Source organism: Anolis carolinensis, chromosome 4, assembly GCF_035594765.1.
Source record: "Anolis carolinensis isolate JA03-04 chromosome 4, rAnoCar3.1.pri, whole genome shotgun sequence".
Taxonomy (NCBI): Eukaryota; Metazoa; Chordata; class Lepidosauria; order Squamata; family Dactyloidae; genus Anolis; species Anolis carolinensis.
Window position 1 is genome coordinate 122,851,109 of NC_085844.1, and position 19,805 is coordinate 122,870,913.

Consider the following 19,805-nt stretch of genomic DNA (forward strand, 5'->3'; position numbering starts at 1 on the left):
CTTAATCCCTCCTTATTATCCAAGATATTCGCTTATCCAAGCTTCTGCCGGCCCGTTTAGCTTGGATAAGTGAGACTCTACTGTAATAGCAAAGAACAAAGACATACCTTACAACCTCTGAGGATGCCTACCATAGATGTGGGAGAGAAAGCTTCTGGAACATGGCCATACAGCCCTAAAGACCCACAGCAACCCAACAATGGCAACATTTCACAAACCAGCAGAATGAAAACAGAAAATCTATATAAATAAAAATGTAATGTTCATTTTACTATGGAGTAAATAACAAAACCACTGAACTAAATTACACCAAACTTGGCCACAAAAGACAGTCATTCAAAATATGTCTTTCAATAAAAAAAACCCTAGAAAAATAGTCAAAATTACAGAGGATGAGGAAAAGCCTTTCTCCCCCTAACTGCCAGTTAGAAAGGTAGGCTCTGCTGCCTTTAGCCCTCCCCCCAGCTGCCTTTAGGCCCCGCCCCTTTCGTATCCTAGCAACTACCTCAGCCAAAATGGCGCCCAGGGCAGAAGCAGAGTGCACTTAGGCCTGATCCACACTGCCTATAAAATACAGATTATCTGATTTGAACTGGATTATATGGCAGTGTAGACTCAAGGTCCTTCCACACAGCTATATTACCCATTTATAATCTTATATTATCTGCTTTGAACTGGATTATCTTGAGTCCACACTGCCATATAATCCATTTCAGTGTGGATTTTATACAGCTTTGTAGAAGGGGCCTTCTAAGCAGATAATATAAGATTATAAATATAATATGAAATAATTACTGTGGTATAATAATACAGAACAATATAATCTCTAAAACCAGGACAGTAAATAAAGAGCAACACTCTGAAAGCAGGGAAATTGGGAATTCCAGAAAGGAAACAATCAGGGCCAGCTAACACTTCCCAACAAAGGATCCCCCAGGCAGGAAGCAGCCAGGCTTTGAAGCTGCAAGGCCATTAACTGCTAATAAAGGTGTCTAATTGCAGCATTCATAGCTGCCACACCGAGACTATTAATTGCTATTCAAACTGACCAACCAAGGATTCCGCAAGGTAGAAAGCGGCCAGGCTTGCAAGCAGCAAGGCTATTCAGTGCTATTCAACCTGGCCAACCAAGATTTCCCCTAGGTGAAAAATCCCCAGGCTTTGAAGCCACGAGGCTATTCCATCCCATTTAACTGGCCTAGCCCTATGTAGAAATCAGCCAGGCTCTTAAGCTGAAAGACTATTCAGTGCCATTCAATCTGGCCAAACAATGATTCCCCTACAAAGGAAGTAGCCAGGCTTCAAAGTGGCTTTTTGATTGAGGGTGCTAATCCAGCTACTCCAGAAAACAGCCAGGCTTTGGGGCTGCAAGGCTATTCAGTGCTATTCCACCTGGCCAACAAATGATTTCCGTAAACCACAGCAACGCATGGCCAGGCAAAGCTAGTAAAACCTATAAATAAAGTGGTTGAAAATTTACTTTTTTAATGACAGCTTTGGTAATTCATGAAAAACATGGTGGTGCTCATTGTACAATGAAATCCTGTGCACACATATGTATTTTACACATATGTATCCACTTTCCTATATGGAAGTAAGAAAGGTTCATGTGTAAAGCAGTGTAAGTCCAAGAAGCTGTTCCTGGTGATGAAGACAATGACATTCTGGTAGCAGATTTCAGGTACAGTAGAGTCTCACTTATCCAACATTCACTTATCCAATGTTCTGGATTATCCAACGCATTTTTGTAGCCAATGTTTTCAATACATCGTGATATTTTGGTGCTAAATTCGTAAATACAGTAATTACTATGTAGCATTACTACATATTGAACTACCTTATCTGTCAAATTTGTTGTATAACATGATGTTTTGGTGCTTAATTTGTAAAATCATAATTTGATGTTTAATAGGCTTCTCCTTAATCTCTCTTTATTATCCAACATATTCGCTTATCCAACGTTCTGCCGGCCCGTTTATGTTGGATAAGTGAGACTCTACTGTATTTAGTGTGGAATAAAGATTTAGTTCTAAGGGAATTTAAATAATAAGGCTTTAAAGCAGGCATGGGCAAATGTTGGCCCTCCAGGTGTTTTGGATTTAAACTCCCACAAATTCCTAACAGCTGGTCGGCTATTAGGAATGTGGGAGTTGAAGTCCAAAACACTCAGAGGGCCAAAGGTTGCCCATGCCTGCTTTAAAGTCACTGTTTTTGGCCCAGGCAGGTTGTATGATTCACATAGACGTTCCAGTAATGGTATTTCATTCTTACATTTCTGTTCTGGGGTGTGAAGGGGTTCTAAAATACATACATTGTACATGTGAGATCATTACAAAATAACTAGTTAGAAATCAAATCCATAAGTAACTGAAGACTAATTCTGAAAATGTTAATTTTGTATGTTTTGTTCTGGCTGGCATCATTTCTTAAGGCAAGTAAGAAACTTTCTGTTGCTTATTTTCCAAGATTTAAGTGCAGTTCCAATTACAGTTGGCCCCTTGATTCAATGGGTTATTTCTAGTTGTGACTAATAATTGGATTTAAATTGGAGGTGATAAATGTTTGGTCGCACTAAAATTGGACTTCATTTTCCAGTAGCTTTAATTTGCACGAGGATTGCTGGTAGTTGCAGAATTTCCGCATTTGCAAAATTCCAGCCTCCAGATTATACCTCAAAATTAAATACTGTATATACTCGAGTATAAGCCTAGTTTTTCAGCCCTTTCTTTAAGACTGAAAAAGCGCCCCTCGGCTTATACTCGGGTGAGGTTCCTGGCTGGCTTATATTTGGGTCAGCTTATACTCGAGAATATATGGTACATTTATTATTTTTCTCTATTATTATTGGTATTATTACATTTATTATTTTTCCCTATTATTGTTGCTACTATTACATTTATTTTACTCTATTTTTATTATTATTATTAATCCATTTATTATTTGACTGATCTTATTATTATTATTATTATTATTATTATTATTATTATTATTATTAATATTATTGCATTTATTATTTTACTCTATTATTACATGTATTATTTTCTTGTATTATTATTATTATTATTACATGTATTATTTTACTCTATTATTATTAAAAGGATACATAAGCACATTTACATTGAAGAAGATGAGAATAATGATTTGATCAGAGTTGGACAGTCTTATCTTAAATTTGAGCTTTATGTAAATATTCAAAAACATTTAACCTACTGATGCCTCAATTAATGTAATTTTATTGGTATCTATTTTTATTTCTGAAATTTACTACCCTCGGCTTATACTGGAGTCAATGTTTTCCCAGTTTTTTTGTGGTAAAATTAGGTGCCTCGGCTTATATTTGGTTCGGCTTATACTCAAGTATATACGGTACATTAAATTGTTCGTCCAAAGCTGTAAAATATGAATCGGGATTTTTTTTTCCTCTTAGGAATTAGACAAAAATGAGTGCCCAAATCTCTCTCTGTTGAAATGTATTCAGCAGTACTGTCGAAGTGATCCTCAAGGTGTAGATTTGCTTCTTCAGAAAGGATTGATATCAAAGATAAGTACAGCTCCATAGATGAATGCCATATTCACTGATCTTCATTATAAGCCATGATAATGCTGATGTAATATGACAACATTATACTTCACCATGTAATACTTGCCACAACATAATACCTCTCATCCCTCTTTTGGGGTCCTAAAATTAGTTTCTTGCCTTTCCTTGTGTAAATGTCACATTAGAGTTGCCTGGTCTGGGGTTCTTACTTTCCTTCTCCCTTCTTGATGGTAAAACAGTTTTTTAAATAAAAAAATGGAGCCATCTGGATTTTGGGATTTTCTTCTCTTATTTCTGAAGAGGCAGAATAGAGAGAACCAAGAAAAGGGATTAAAAGTATGACTATTATGTGATGAATTATGGTAACTCTACTCATCACTTCTTGTTTCACCTTAAATCAGTTTCAGCTGAGATTCTGAAATATTGTTAAAAATGCAAGCACTTGTAGGCTTCATTTATTCCCTTTGTATGGTTGAACTGAGGTCTAAAAAGATATGTGATATATTTATTCAATATTTTTTTGTGTGTGTGTGTATTTCAATACATTTTATAAAAGTCTCATGAAATCTGCAAATGGTGCCCACAGGCAATATTCCCCACCCCTTTCTCCCACAAAGAGCACTGATGTTGCTGTGAGGTTTCCGGGCTGTATGACCATGTTCCAGAAGCATTCCCTCCTGACATTTCACCCACATCTATGGCAGGCATCCTCAGAGGTTGTGAGGTCTGTTGGAAACTAGGCAAGTGGGGTTTATATATCTGGAAAGTCCAGGGTGGGAGAAAGAACTCTTGTCTGTTTGAGGCAAGTGTGAATGGCGCAATTGGCCACCTTGATTAGCATTAAATGGCCTTGCAGCTTCAAAGTCTAGCTGATTCCCACCTGGGAGAAAAAGACAATAGTTCTTTTTCTCACCCTGGACTTTCCACAGATATATAAACCCCACTTGCCTAGTTTTCAATGGATCTCACAACCCCCGAGGATGCTTTGCATAGATGTGGGTGAAATGTCAGGAGAGAATGCTTCTTGAGCATGACCACATAGCCCAGAAAACTCACAGCAACCTGGTATTTCCGGCCACGAAAGCCTTCGACAACACAGAGCACTAATGCATATTAAGGGCTTTCTTTTGCATGCTTTTTGGAATTTTGTGATCTGGCCACCTTTGTTTGAAGCCAGTTTTGAACTGCATTAAATGATCAGTATAGATGGGGCCATGGAAATATGTATTTATTTATTTATTTATAGCATTTTATATTCCGCCCTTCTCACCCCGAAGGGGACTCAGGGTGGATCACATTACACACATAAAGGCAAACATTCAATGCCATAACATAGAACAGAGACAAGACGCAGGCACGGGCTGGCCTCGAACTCATGACCTCTTGGTCAGAGTGATTTGTTGCAGCTGGCTTGCTATCCAGCCTGCGCCACAGGTTATATGGGTGGCAGTGGTTGAGAGAGAGGCAGCATAGTGCAGTGGTTTGAGTTTTGGACATTGGAGATGAGGATTCGATTTCCTCTTCACTGAATGACTCAGAGGAAAGCTAAGGCAACAAATCTTGCCAATAAAACACTGTGGTTGTCATATTTTGTCATATTTTGATAACGACCTGAAAACATAAAACAACAAGTGGTTGCTGCTGGTAATCATAGTAAAAGTGAAAAAGGAAGGAAAAAAGAGAAAACCCCCTTTTCTCTGGTTCTTTTTCTCCCACTTCCTCCCATAAAAATGTTACACTGGTTTCCATATATCTTTGTACCTATAGTTGACCTTTTGTAACTGCATTTTGCTGCAAAATTACCTGTAGGTATTCATTTGATTTGGCTCGTGTGCATTTTGCTTTTACATGATTGCCTGGTTTGGAAGTGCAAGAGAATCTCTAAGCTCGACAGAACAAAAAAATAATGCATTCCTGAAAATTCTTATTGAAAACTTCTTTGACACAGTGGTGGTAAGTGCATGGTAATGGAAACTTTGGATTGTGTTGTGATCTTACTATGTGCATGTAGTTAAGAAAGACGAAATAGTGTCCCTCTAAGGTTGAATCAGTCAGCGCACTGTAGAGCTGCAAGAATATTTTCCATTAGCTTCCAATGGAGTTCAACTGGATTGTGTGGCATGAACTCTTGCCAGGATCACTAGGCCATTTTCCAATGTTCCTGTAGCCTTTGAAGAATAGCTGTAGAAGCTGTTGAAGAACATGGAAGCTATTTCATGTTGCTTTTAGTTATATATGAAGCAGCCCTAGATCATAACACCAAGTGGGAGGTGGTTGTATTCAAAGCCCTTGAGTTGTCCATTGCTGGAATATATTTTTTTTGGGGGGGAGAGGAAACAATTGGAGTCAGTGGGCATAAATATCATACCACCCCCTTATTAGTTTACCCGAATACAGGTTTTAAGAAGACAAGGGTGTAGGCCAGGGGTCCCCAAACTTTTTAAACAGGGGGCCAGTTCACAGTCCCTCAGACCGTTGGAGGGCCGGACTATATTTTTTTAAAAAAAACTATAAACAAATTCCTATCCACATTGCACATACGTCATTTTGAAGTAAAAAAAAACAAACGGGAACAAATACAGCCTCAATGTTAATAATAACCATAATGGAAATAACAAAGAGGGTTGGGAGAGACCCTTTGGGCCATTTACTCCAATCCCCTTCTGCCTTTGTGCACCAAAAGCACAAAAAAGCACCCTGACAGATGGCCACCCAGCCTCAATGCTCAATGTTAATAATAATAATAATAATAATAATAATAATAATAATAATAATAATAATACATTGACAAAATCACGATCTGCCAACTGCAAAAGGCCACCCTGCTGGGATCTGCATGCATCATCCGAAAATACATCACACAGTCCTAGACACTTGGGAAGTGTTCGATTTGTGATTTTGTGATATGAAATCCAGCATATCTATCTTGTTTGCTGTGTCATACAATAATAGAAATAATAATAATAATAATAATAATAATAATAATAATAATAATAATAATACATTGACAAAATCACGATCTGCCAACTGCAAAAGGCCACCCTGCTGGGATCTGCATGCATCATCCGAAAATATATCACACAGTCCTAAACACTTGGGAAGTGTTCGACTTGTGATTTTGTGATACGAAATCCAGCATATCTATCTTGTTTGCTGTGTCATACAATAATAGAAATAATAATAATAATAATAATAATAATAATAATAATAATAATAATAATAAAATCACACAGTCCTAGACACTTGGGAAGCGTTCGACTTGTGATTTTGTGATACGAAATCCAGCATATCTATCTTGTTTGCTGTGTCATACAATAATAGAAATAATAATAATAATAATAATAATAATAATAATAATAATAATAAAATCACACAGTCCTAGACACTTGGGAAGCGTTCGACTTGTGATTTTGTGATACGAAATCCAGCATATATATTTCATTTACTCTGTTATACTGTGTCTTTGTGTCAACAACAACAACAACAACAACAACAATAATAATAATAAAGAGAGTTGGAAGAGACCCCTTGGGCCATTTAGTCCAACCCCCTCCTGCCTTTGTGCACCAAAAGCACTAGCCAAGCCCCACCTTGATAATTAATTATTAATTAAATAATAATTAAGATACCATTATAAACAAACAAAGCTCTGGAAGGTGCGCACCGGGCGAGGGCGGAGGCAGGAAAGGCGCATGCCTTCCTCGGTGGAGGGGGCCGGATAAATGGCTTCGATGGGCCGCATGTGGCCCCCGGGCCTTAGTTTGGGGACCCCTGGTGTAGGCAATGCATGCAAAATTCTTTAAACCAGTGTTTCTCAAACTCTGCTCCTCCTGCAGGAGCGGAAGTCCAAAACATCTGGAGGAGCACAGTTTGAGAAACACTGCAAGTTTAAACACTTGCAATGTAGCATATAAATGCTTGATTATAACTTAGGGTAGATCTTAAGTTAGCAATAAACCCGCTTTAAATGTTCTAGAGCAGAAAGTAGTTCCTTTTTGAACCAAGTAGGTGTTGTAGCTTCACACTTTACACTGCTTTTATAGGCGTATTGGTGGATATGTTTAAATTATTAGCAGAAGTTTGAATGTTTTGCATTCCTAGTGCATATGTGCTGAGAATGGAATATAATATATTAATGAAATTCTTTTTGCTTTCTCCCACCCTCACTGCTGCCTCCAATCTTGCTTTCAGGTTATTAGCAGAATCAGCTCTGAAGGTCAGTAATTAAATATCTTGTATAACAGAGAATTTTAAATAGTGTGTTGTCGAAGGCTTTCATGGCCGGAAACACTGGGTTGCAGTGAGTTTCCCAGGCTGTATGGCCACATTCCAGAAGCATTCTCTCCTGAAGTGTCACCCACATCTATTGCAGGCATCCTCAGAGGTTGTAAGGTATGTTGGTAACTAGGCTAGTGAGGTTTATATATCTATGGAGGGTCCAGGATGGGATTAAAAACTCTTGTCTGTTGGAGGCCAGTGTGAATGTTGTAATTAATCACCTTGATTAGCATTAAATAGCCTGGCAGCTCCAAGGCCTGGCTGCTTCGTGCCTGGGGGAATCCTTTGTTGGATGAAGCTGATGAAGAAACACAACCTACATACTATTTATAGACTCACAAAGGAAATCCAACAAATGCTACGTTCAGAAAAGGACATGCTCTCACTTCTGTGGGAGTCTACATATACCATGCAGCTGTGGACAAGTCTACATAGGGACCACCCGGCACAGCATTGCCCAAACACGAATCAAGGAACATGAAAGGTATTGCAGACTAACTCAACCAGAGAACTCAACCACAGCAGAGCACTTGATGAACCAACTTGGACACAATATATTATTTGAGAACATAAAAATGCTGGACCACTCAAACAACCATTATGTCAGACTACACAGAGAAGCAATTGAAATCCACAAGCATGTGGACAATTTCAACAGAAAGGAGAAAACCATGCATATCAACAAAATCTGGCTATCATTATTAAAAACTCTAAAATCAGGACAGTAAATAAAGAACAACACTGTGAAAACAAGGGAATTTCAGACATGAATTAATCAGGGCCAGCTAATACCTCCCATCAAAGGATTCCCCTAGGCAGGAATCGGCCAGACTTTGTAGCTGCAAGGCTTTTCGATACTAATCAAGGTGATTATTTGCAACATTCACACTTGCTTCCAACAGACAAGAGTTCTTTCTCCCACCCTGGACCTTCCAGAGATATATAAATACCACTTGCCTAGTTTCAAATATACCTCACAACCTCTGAGGATCCCTGCCATAGATGTGGGCGAAAAGTCAAGAGAGAATACTTCTGGAACATGGCCATACAGCTTAGAAAACTCACAGCAACCCAATTTAAAATAGTGTTTTATTTTTGGTTGGTTAATGGCTATGTTTTTTATTGTGTTCTCATACACAGTCAACCCAATGACAACTTTCTGGATAAAGTTGCTATGTCCATCGCATGGTTGAGTTTTCTTTACATGCTGTTTTGAGAAAAGGAGAAAACAGGCAAAAAATGAGGCTACAAATTTGGATTTAACAGTTCGATAATGAAACAAAGCTCTAGTTGATTCATGCTGCGTCCTCGAATCAATCAATAATGCTGAAAGCTGAGAACACTTTTGTTACCTCCACCCTACTTTCTTCTTATTCATTAATGTACATTAGAGTCAAAGTAATTGCAAAAACTATTAATCACAATTGCACTGCCATGCTGATTTCATTCTCCCAGAAGCCACCAGTATTATAATTAGGAAACAATAGACATTGACAAAATTACGATCTGCCCACTGCAAAAGGCCACCCTACTGGGATCTGCGCGCATCATCCGAAAATATATCACACAGTCCTAGACACTTGGGAAGTGTTCGACTTGTGATTTGTGATACGAAATCCAGCATATCTATCTTGTTTGCTGTGTCATACAATAATAATGATAATAATAATAATTCAAATCCAGACTGACAAAGTTCTGGAATGCAACACACCAGACATCACAGTTGTGGAAAAGAAAAAGGTTTGGATCATTGATGTCGCCATTCCAGGTGATAGTCAGATTGACGAAAAACAACAGGAAAAACTCAGCCACTATCAGGACCTCAAGATTGAACTTCAAAGACTCTGGCAGAAACCAGTACAGGTGGTCCCGGTGGTGATCGGCACATTGGGTGCCATGCCAAAAGATCTCAGCCGGCATTTGGAAACAATAGACATTGACAAAATTACAATCTGCCAGCTGCAAAAGGCCACCCTACTGGGATCTGCGCGCATCATCCGAAAATACATAACACAGTCCTAGACATTTGGGAAGTGTTTGACTTGTGATTTTGTGATACGAAATCCAGCATATCTATCTTGTTTGCTGTGTCATACTATGTATTTGTGTCAATAATAATAATAATAATAATAATTTATTTATACCCCGCTCCATCTCCTGACTGGGACAAGCCCAAAACAGTATTACATCAATAATATACAAAAATATATTCAATTGATTGATAAATATATGATTGAATCACTTAAAACCCTTTAATTTCCCAATATCTATAGAAACATACATAAATAAACTAAAATGGAAGGAAAAGCCAGGAATCTTGTATAACATTAGAACAACTCCTTTCTTTCTGATTTTTTCTAAGCATTAGAAAAACCTTCTTATGGAAGGACCTGATTGACAATGTAATACCCTGCCTTGATGTGTGATTGAGGTTTTGAAATAGAGGCTGGATGGCCGTCTGTTGCAAGTGCTTTGCTTGTATATTCCTGCATGGCAGGATGTTGTTGGACTTGATGGCTCTTGTGATCTATTCCAACTTTATGACTGTATAAAAGAAAATGAAAAGTTTCAAATGTTAGTAAGAGAATCACTGCTAAATATGTTTCTTGTCATAGGGAGAAAGCAGTTGCTAGATTCCTTTTTACCATGTTTGGGATTTCTCGCTACTGAATCGAATGTGAGCAGCACCGTTCGGCAAGAGGTTGGTTTCTGTGGGAATGGTTATGTGAAGTAAAAGAGTGGCTGTATGCTAGTGGCGTAATTCTCCACCATTTCTTCTTCTGCATGGCTTCGGATATATGCAACAAAGGCTATAAAGACCTTGAACACTCTGTTAGTTACCATTACAAACGAGGAGAGGAAGGCGATTTCTGTGTCCAAAGAAATACACCTGCTTATGTAAGTTGATTTTTAATATGAGGAACTGGGTCCTCCAGAACTTTTACCAGGAGGTGTCAAGAGGTTATTCTGTCCCCAATCTCAATACATATTTTCTATTGATTGTAGGATAGGGATTGTGAAAAATCCAATGTTTCAATTAGTGGTTGTTACTGGAGCATTAGGAGCCTCCAGTGGTGCTGAGCTGCTGAACTTGCTGACCAAAAGGTCGGTGGTTCAAATCCAGGGAGTGGGGTAAGCTCCCACTGTTAGCTCCAACTTCTGCTAACCATGCAGTTTGAAAATTTGTAAATGTGGGTAGATCAATAGGTACTGCTCTAGCGGGAATATAACAGCATTCCATGCAGTCATGCTGGCCACATGACCTTAGAGGTGTCTATGGACAACACCGGCTCTTTGGCTTAGAAATGGAGATGAGCACCAACCTCCAGAGTTGGACACAACTAGATTTAATGTCAGGGGAAAACCTTTACTTTTACTGGAGTATTTTTTCACTTGTGCAAGCTGGAGCGCCACATTTTTGCTATCTGCTCATATTCCTTACCATCTTGTGACAGAGTCTCGTAGCCCTTAAGAGTAGATTTTCTGTGAACATAAGGATCTCATGTCAGAAAGAATTGGGTAGCAGAGGGTACCTTCAATTTCTCCAAAGCCACTTGTGAATGCAGCCCAAGAGTGTCTTCCAGGCTGTAGGTGTTCACAGATCTTAAAAGACACTTAAAACTGATTTTTCTGAGCAATAGTCGTGTTTCCAATTTTTTTCTGATTTATAAGGATACATGTATCTATAATAGGCAAAGTAGTTACGTTGCTCTAAAAAGATTAAATCCAACAGTCTTGGAATTCTGTTTTATTGTGCATACTTACCTTTCCTGAGATGTAATTTTTTAAAAATCGGTTATGTTGTTTCAGGGAAGAACTTACAAAAACAATTTGGGATGTTGGTGGTAAGGCAAACTTCTTTGTTGGAATCCAGACGTATGAAGAAAACCAAATACAGTAGAGTCTCACTTATCCAACATTCGCTTATCCAACGTTCTGGATTATCCAACGCATTTTTGTAGTCAATGTTTTCAATACATCATGATATTTTGGTGCTAAATTTGTAAATACAGTAATTACTACGTAGCATTACTGCATATTGAACTACTTTTTCTGTCAAATTTGTTGTATAACCTGATGTTTTGGTGCTTAATTTGTAAAATCATAACCTAATTTGATGTTTAATAAGCTTCTCCTTAATCTCTCCTTATTATCCAACATATTTGCTTATCCAACGTTCTGCCGGCCCGTTTATGTTGGATAAGTGAGACTCTACTGTATACTATGAGAACCTGTGCCACAAAATTCACCTCTCTGTCGCTCCATTGCAGTCTAGTGATATTTTGGATTTTTTCTTTATAAATCCACCTTTTTGGATGCATCTGAAGTGCTTGATTTTTTTTTCTGGCTATAACTGTGAATTTTGAATAAATTATTGTATACAGTGGTGTACTTAAGAGTGTGACCTGTGAAAACTTAGTTCCGGTAGCTTTGGCATACACTACTGATATATTTTGTCTATGATGATATAGAGCCCCCGGTGGAGCAGCGGGTTAAACCGCTGAGCTGCTGAACTTGCTGACCAAAAAGGTTGGTGGTTTGAATCTGGAGAGCGGGGTGAGCTCCCGTTGTTAGCCCCAGCTTCTGCCAACCTAGCAGTTCGAAAACATGCAAAATATGAGTAAATACATACCGCTTCTGCAGGAAGATAATGGCGCTCTATGCAGTCATGCTGGCCACATGACTTTGGAGGTGTCTATGGACAATGCCGGCTCTTCAGCTTATAAATGGAGATGAGCACCACCCCCCAGATTTGCGCATGACAGGACTTAATGTCAGGGGAAAACCTTTACCTTTATGATGATGAAAGGATTGGTAACACAGCGTATGCAAAATACATTGAGCATTTATGGAGAATTCTAATTGCGTCCAAGTGATGTCTTAATGCTTTGTGCAGATATAAGCAGTGTGGAGATTCTGGGACCTCCTGCCATCCCATTTTCAGACCTCCAAGAATTATACCTCCCTATGCATTTAAACTAGAAATGACATTCTTTTCAGTGATTAACCATAAACTGGAAAATCTACACATTCTTGGAGCAACATACTTGTCCAATCAGCAAATAAGGAATGCAGCAAAAGCTAAACTCACAAATTTGAAGAGCCAGCTATTCTATGGTCCCATCCACACTGCCTTATAATATTGTTTCAGAATGTAGTTTACCTGCATTGAACTGGATTGTATGAATCTACAGTTTAACTGCATTATATGGCAGTGTAGATGGAACCTAGCTAATGAGCTCTGGGGAGCCGAGAGAGAGTAAGATGATTTCTTGTGTAGTCAAAGACTTTCATGACCAGAATCACTGGTTGGTTGTGAGTTTTCCGGGCTGTATGGCCATATTACAGAATCATTCCCTCCTGACGTTTCACCCACATCTATGGCAGGCATCCTCAGAGGTTGTGAGGTCTGTTGGAAACTAGGCAAGTGGGGTTTATGTATCTGTGGAAAGTAAATAAAGAACAACACTCAGAAGACGGGGGAATTCCGGACATGAAACAATCAGGGCCAGCTAACAACTCCCAACAAAGGATTCCCCCAGGCAGGAAGCAGCCAGACTTTGAAGCTGTAAGGCTAGTAATAATAATAATAATAATAATAATAATAATAATAATAATAATAACAACAACAACTTTATTTTTGTATCCCGCCTCATCTCCCTGAAGGGACCCGGGGCAGCTCACATGGGGACCAAGCCCAGTATAGCATAAAATACAGTTTCAAATGCATTTAAAACAATGAGCATATAAAACAAGCATATAAAAACAATAAAACATACTGCACCAACCAATAAATGAGGCACTGTTAGAATATTCAAAAATGGAGTCAGGTAATAGAATACAGTAGAGTCTCACTTATCCAACACTCGCTTATCCAACGTTCTGGATTATCCAACGCATTTTTGTAGTCAATGTTTTCAATACATCGTGATATTTTGGTGCTAAATTCGTAAATACAGTAATTACTACATAGTATTACTGCGTATTGAACTACTTTTTCTGTCAAATTTGTTGTTAAACATGATGTTTTGGTGCTTAATTTGTAAAATCATAACCTAATTTGATGTTTAATAGGCTTTTCCTTAATGCCTCCTTATCCAACATATTCGCTTATCCAACATTCTGCCGGCCCATTTATGTTGAATAAGTGAGACTCTACTGTATAGACAGTAGAGTCTCACTTATCCAACATTCGCTTATCCAACGTTCTGGATTATCCAACACATTTTTGTAGTCAATGTTTTTAATATATCATGATATTTTGGTGATAAATTTGTAAATACAGTAATTACTACGTAGCATTACTTCATATTGAACTGCTTTTTCTGTCAAATTTGTTGTATAACATGATGTTTTGGTGCTTAATTTGTAAAATTATAACCTAATTTGATGTTTAATAGGCTTCTCCTTAATCTCTCTTTATTATCCAACATATTCGCTTATCCAACGTTCTGCCGGCCCGTTTATGTTGGATAAGTGAGACTCTACTGTATGTGTGCAATCTTGCAATTTAATGTTAGCCAAGGTAAACAATTGCACCATTCACATTTGCCTCAGACAAGGGTTCTTTCTCCCACCCTAGACTTTCCACAGATATATAAACCCCACTTGCCTAGTTTCTAACAGACCTCACAACCTCTGAGGATGCCTGCCATGGATGTGGGTGAAACGTCAGGAGAGAATGCTTCTGGAACATGGCCATACAGCCCAGAAAACTCACAGCAACCCAAGATAGTTTCTATTTAAATGTATGGTGCTGGGAAGAAAATAAATGTTATCATTGCTTGAAAAAGACTCTGGATCTGAACCCGCTATTTTGACAATTTTTCTTCTCTGTTTTGGAGACTATGACATGCAAGTTGGCATAGTGGAGGCCCTGTTCAGGCTGGCGAGGAGGAAGTGGAGAGACAACCTTGTGAACCATTGGTTTGAAGACGAACTCATTGCAAAGGCTTTTAAAGAAATCAAGGAGAAGGAATTTGAGACGGTAAAGGCTTGTGTTTCTTTTTGTGCAGGAAGAGCTAAGAGTCAGATGATGCTGGTTGATTTTGCAGCAACTCTGTCAATGGAACAGGTGTTCTGAGTATGGGCTGATGTGTGAAGCCAAACAGGTGCTCAGTTTGTGTTTAGCAATAATGTTTTGCCTTGGGTGCTGTTAGGGAGAAGTCTGTGTGTGTGTGTGTGTGTGTGTGTATATATATATATATATAAAAATTGTAAATTGAGTTCTTTGGAAAAATCATACTCTTATTTTTTCTTTTTCCTTTGAAGGACAGCAGGAAATTTATTAATGAACTGAATGGAAAACTTGGGGATAAAAGGAGGTAAGGCCTTGCTATGAAGTTGCTTCCCTGAGATTTTTGCAGGCTTTTGTAGCGGTTTCTCATCTTGACTACAAATGGCTTTTCACAGATAGTTGTTTTTCCTTTTTTTTAACTTTTGTGGGTTTTTTTTCAGTAATAAAAATTACAACTACAGTAGAGTCTTGCTTATCCAACATAAACGGGCCGGCAGAACGTTGGATAAGTGAATATGTTGGATAATAAGGAGAGATTAAGGAAAAGCCTATTAAATATCAAATTAGGTTATCATTTTACAAATTAAGCACCAAAACATCATGTTATACAACAAATTTTACAGAAAAAATAGTTCAATACACAGTAATGCTATGTAGTAATTACTGTCTTTATGAATTTAGCACCAAAATATCATGATATATTGAAAACATTGACTACAAAAATGCGTTGGATAATCCAGAACATTGGATAAGCGAGTGTTGGATAAGTGAGACTCTACTGTATTAGTACTAAGGAGAGGGTTTTTTTCCTTTTGGGAATCATTGAAACAACTATGGCTGTATAGGATTTTATCATGCAACATGAGCAGTAATGTTTCGTAATTTTAAAATTTAATAACAAACCCTTTCAGTTACTTTTTTTTAAAGTGCAGTAGAGTCTCACTTATCCAACATAAACGGGCCGACAGAACGCTGGATAAACGAAAATGTTGGATAATAAGTAGGATTAAGGAAAAGCCTATTAAACGTCAAATTACATTATGATTTTACAAATTAAGCACCAAAACATCATATTTTACAACATATTTACCAGAAAAGCAGTTCATTACATGGTAACGTTATGTAGTAATTACTGTATTTACGAATTTAGCACCAAAACATCGCAATGTATTACAAACATTGATTACAAAAACATTGGCTACTAACATATTGACTACAAATAAAGATAGAATTGCATAAAGTGAATGTACAGTGACAACATTGTTGAAAATTAAATCCATAAAAAGTTCAGTCCTTGCTTCCTAGAGAAACAGTTGCAGATCTGGGCGGGAGGCAGAATGCGTTGGATAATCCAGAACATTGGATAAGCGAATGTTGGATAAATGAGACTTTTCTGTACTGTTTTGGAGTTGTTGAACTTTTTATTTTTACATGTATTTTAAATTTTAAATTTATCTGTTTGGAAAGTCAGTTAACATCACAGACATGAAATTATTTTTGAGTTCAGCTTACTTAACATACATTCCAATGTTTCCTTTGATTAACCTCTAAATACGTAATATGGATAAACTATTTTGTATGGGAAGTGGTCAAGGGTTTTTCCGAGTGGAGTAATGTAATGGACATTAAACTATATTATTATTATTATTATTATTATTATTATTATTATTATTATTATTATTATTATTATTATTATTATCTGACATGTGATCCAATACAACAGCCAGCATAGTGATCTTGTTGGCTGTATACTGATCTTGTTGTGCATCAAATACCGTGTTTCCCCAAAAATAAGACAATGTCTTATATTAATTTTTGCTTCCAAAGATGCCCTCGGTCTTATTTTCAGGGGATGTCTTATTTTTTCATGAAGAAGAATTCACATTTATTGTTGAACAAAAAAATGAACATGTATTATATACTGCTCAGTAGTTGTCATCACAAACCAGCATTAGCAGACAAAACTGTGAATCCTATAAATAATTTCTTGTTACTACCATTATTTCCATGTACAACAATCTGTGGTACGTACATCTACCAATCCTGCATGCTCTGGTGTTCTGTTCAAACAAAAACTTTGCTAGGTCTTATTTTCAGGGGATGTCTTATTTTTGGGGAAACATAATAATAATAATAATAATAATAATAATAATAATAATAATAATAATAATAATAATAATAATAATTTATTTATAACCTGCTTTATTTCCCTGGATCCAGGGCGGTTTCCAGCAAAAGTAACAAAGTGGCAAACATTCAGTGTCAAAAGCAAACAAATAACCAACCAAACAATAGATAAACATTCTCAATATAAAATTATAAAACAATAAAAAAATAAGAGAATATTAAACTTAAATAAACATAACCATCACATGCATTTACCATATAATACATTCATAAAAATTATACTAAAGAGCATCAAAAGCTAAGATTGTTTACAGTATCCAACAGGTTACAGTGGATGTCGAATATCTAGATGAGGATATATATGGAGATGTACTAGTCCTCCCCCTCTCTGTAAGTGTATAAGTAAGTTTTTAAAAGGTTCAAGTAATAAACTCCTGCAGTTTTTTAATTTATTAGAATTCCTGTGTGGTGAGAAACCATGTGGCAACCCCTTCACTTGACGCACAGCTTGTGCTACAACCCTAACAGTGTGGAAAAGAAGCTGCCTGTCTTAATGAAGTGTGAATTGTTGATGGGGCATGGAATGAGATGCGGGCTTGGCTTATTTTCCATGACTGGTTATGTTTACATGAGCTGGTGTTGACCTCATTGAAAAGTCTTCAGATACATGTGCTTGTCCAGGATAAATGGCTGTTTCTCACGTTCAGTCTTGCTTTGTATCACAGTGTTTTTTGCACCTGCCCATGTCCATTAATTGGCCTCTTAGGTTATGAGGGAATAACATGTCCAACAAGATGAGTAAAGAATGTTGGTGGCCAAGTCTCTGTATCTGAGATAGCAGTTCCCACACATTTGCCTTTGTCTCTTCTTGTGCTTGGTTCATGCCTGCTGTTGCCAAGAAGTACAGTGGATACTTTTTACCAGCTTGGTCTGTACTGAGTGCAATGCAATCAAAGTGGAATATTGTAAAGTTGATCTCTGAGGTCATCCAGAATTATCAATTTTTAGCAGCCTTTCTCCTAGTAAACTTGTTCTGGGGATGAGTGCATTGAGGCCTTCATGCCTTAACAGATTAGAGAGATGGGACGAAACTAACAAAATGAAGTTCAACAGGGAGAAATGCAAGATACTCCACTAGGAAGAAAAAATGAAATGCAGAGATACTGTGATGCCTCATGGGCCTTGTAGTCCTGTTCCTAGTACTATTGTGACAGATGAAGACGAAAACATGGGGTTTTCGCCGGTTCAACAAGAGCTGGAGTCTCTTCACCTGCCGGATGTTGATGTTTGCCCTCAAGAATTCAGTAAAACAGGCCTTGGGCAGAACTCGCCTCCGTTTCCCAGGAAAGAATCTTATTCTAGAGACAGGGGAGTTAGAGAGGCCCAACGGAGGAGTTTACAGATTGCTGCCAAACAACAGACTGATTAGGTCTGCTTCCCTTGGGAAATTCTAAGGAGTCTTGCATCTGGACAGAGTTGGGTTTCGCTTCTCGTTCTCTAGGGAAAGAGACTTGTTGGCGGGAAAACGAGACCCAATATAGGTGTTTGGCGCGGGAGATTCTTTGCGGAGTCAATTGATCACCTTCAGGAGAGAGATCGTGTGTGGACTTCGTAACCCCAGTTCCTTGCTTCCCGGATCAAGCTTCAAGCCTTGCCTTGCCTTGCGGTTTAACCACGGACCCTGCTTCATGCTTCACGTTTTGCCTTGTTTCCAGTCACGGACCTAGCCAAGAATCAAGTTTATTTCCAGCCTTGTTGTCAAGCTTCATTGGACTCTAAGACTCTGACATTTCCCCTAGATCCAGTTCAGTGCTGATGGCTTTGCAAAAAGACTACTGGAGGGAACGGATGTTGAAATAGTATAATATTTCTTCAGTTCTAATTCTTTCCTGTATAAACATTTCTAAAAGTAGGATTCACCTTAGAATCTCAGTTGCATTTTAATGTACTGTACATATAAAAACAGGGTTTTTTTTTCTATTGGTGGGTATTGAAATTAGTATGCATCTTGCAATTGATGGCATCTCAGAATCGAAGACATACAATATTATTGGAACAAAAGGCCTCTTGGTGCCTTTACTCCAGCAACAGCAGCCCATTTTAGGTTGATCCGTTTGAAAGAACTAACAATGCTGGTAGAAAATAAGTTTAACATCCTCAACAGAAGGAACATTTATTAAGGAGATGCATTCTTGGATTGAAAGCTTGACTTTTCCAATCTAGAAAAAGACAAATAATGATACGGAAACATATCACGGCATGCTTTCTCTCATCAGAGAGCAAGCAGGAAAAGAAAAGGCAGGATGTGGAAGGGTTATATTGGGACAGTTCATTATTCTGTGTAACACAGGGCAGTCAATTAAATCTGAGATCTTTGCAATTCTTAGCCAAAGAGATCCCTAAACTACAAGCCCAAGAATTCTGCAGGCAGCAGCCACAGGATTGAAAGTGGGCACACACACTTTACCTAGTCTTTAAAATATGAGTGTGACAAGAATTGGTGAAACAGAGGAAATAAACAAGGCATTTTGTCCTTACTGGACAAGAGAGCAGCAAGAACAAGTCCAGAAGCTGCTGCTTCCACCAAAATATGTGTGTATGTATAGTTATAGTAGTAGGGAATGTTTCAACACCCTATCCACACTGGAATAATCTTCTTTTGCAGGGTCTGTTCAATTCCGTGTAAAGCTGCTCATGCGGACATGAATCAGGTAATTTTACATATACATGGTGCGCTCCATGCAGTCATGCCGGCCACATGACCTTGGAGGTGTCTACGGACAACACCGGCTCTTTGGCTTAGAAATGGAGATGAGCACCAACCCCCAGAGTCAGACATGA

General features: G+C 38.0%; 1 protein-coding gene across 4 annotated transcripts in view; it reads left to right on the forward strand.

The window, feature by feature from the left end:
- sycp2l (synaptonemal complex protein 2 like) overlaps window positions 1-19,805 on the forward strand; it is a 65,879-nt gene that overhangs the window by 2,614 nt on the left and 43,460 nt on the right. For 3 of the 4 annotated variants that reach the window (XM_062977720.1, XM_062977723.1, XM_062977722.1), the window contains exons 1-10: window positions 2,166-2,256; window positions 3,428-3,541; window positions 5,390-5,494; window positions 7,733-7,757; window positions 10,435-10,520; window positions 10,629-10,717; window positions 11,630-11,664; window positions 14,665-14,807; window positions 15,092-15,144; window positions 19,630-19,675. In XM_062977720.1, the coding sequence (XP_062833790.1) occupies window positions 2,188-2,256; window positions 3,428-3,541; window positions 5,390-5,494; window positions 7,733-7,757; window positions 10,435-10,520; window positions 10,629-10,717; window positions 11,630-11,664; window positions 14,665-14,807; window positions 15,092-15,144; window positions 19,630-19,675 (765 nt within the window). In that variant the 5' untranslated portion in view covers window positions 2,166-2,187. Of the gene's footprint in view, window positions 1-2,165; window positions 2,257-3,427; window positions 3,542-5,389; window positions 5,495-7,732; window positions 7,758-10,434; window positions 10,521-10,628; window positions 10,718-11,629; window positions 11,665-14,664; window positions 14,808-15,091; window positions 15,145-19,629; window positions 19,676-19,805 lie in introns of those variants that run through there. The other variant, XM_062977721.1, reaches the window with a different exon arrangement.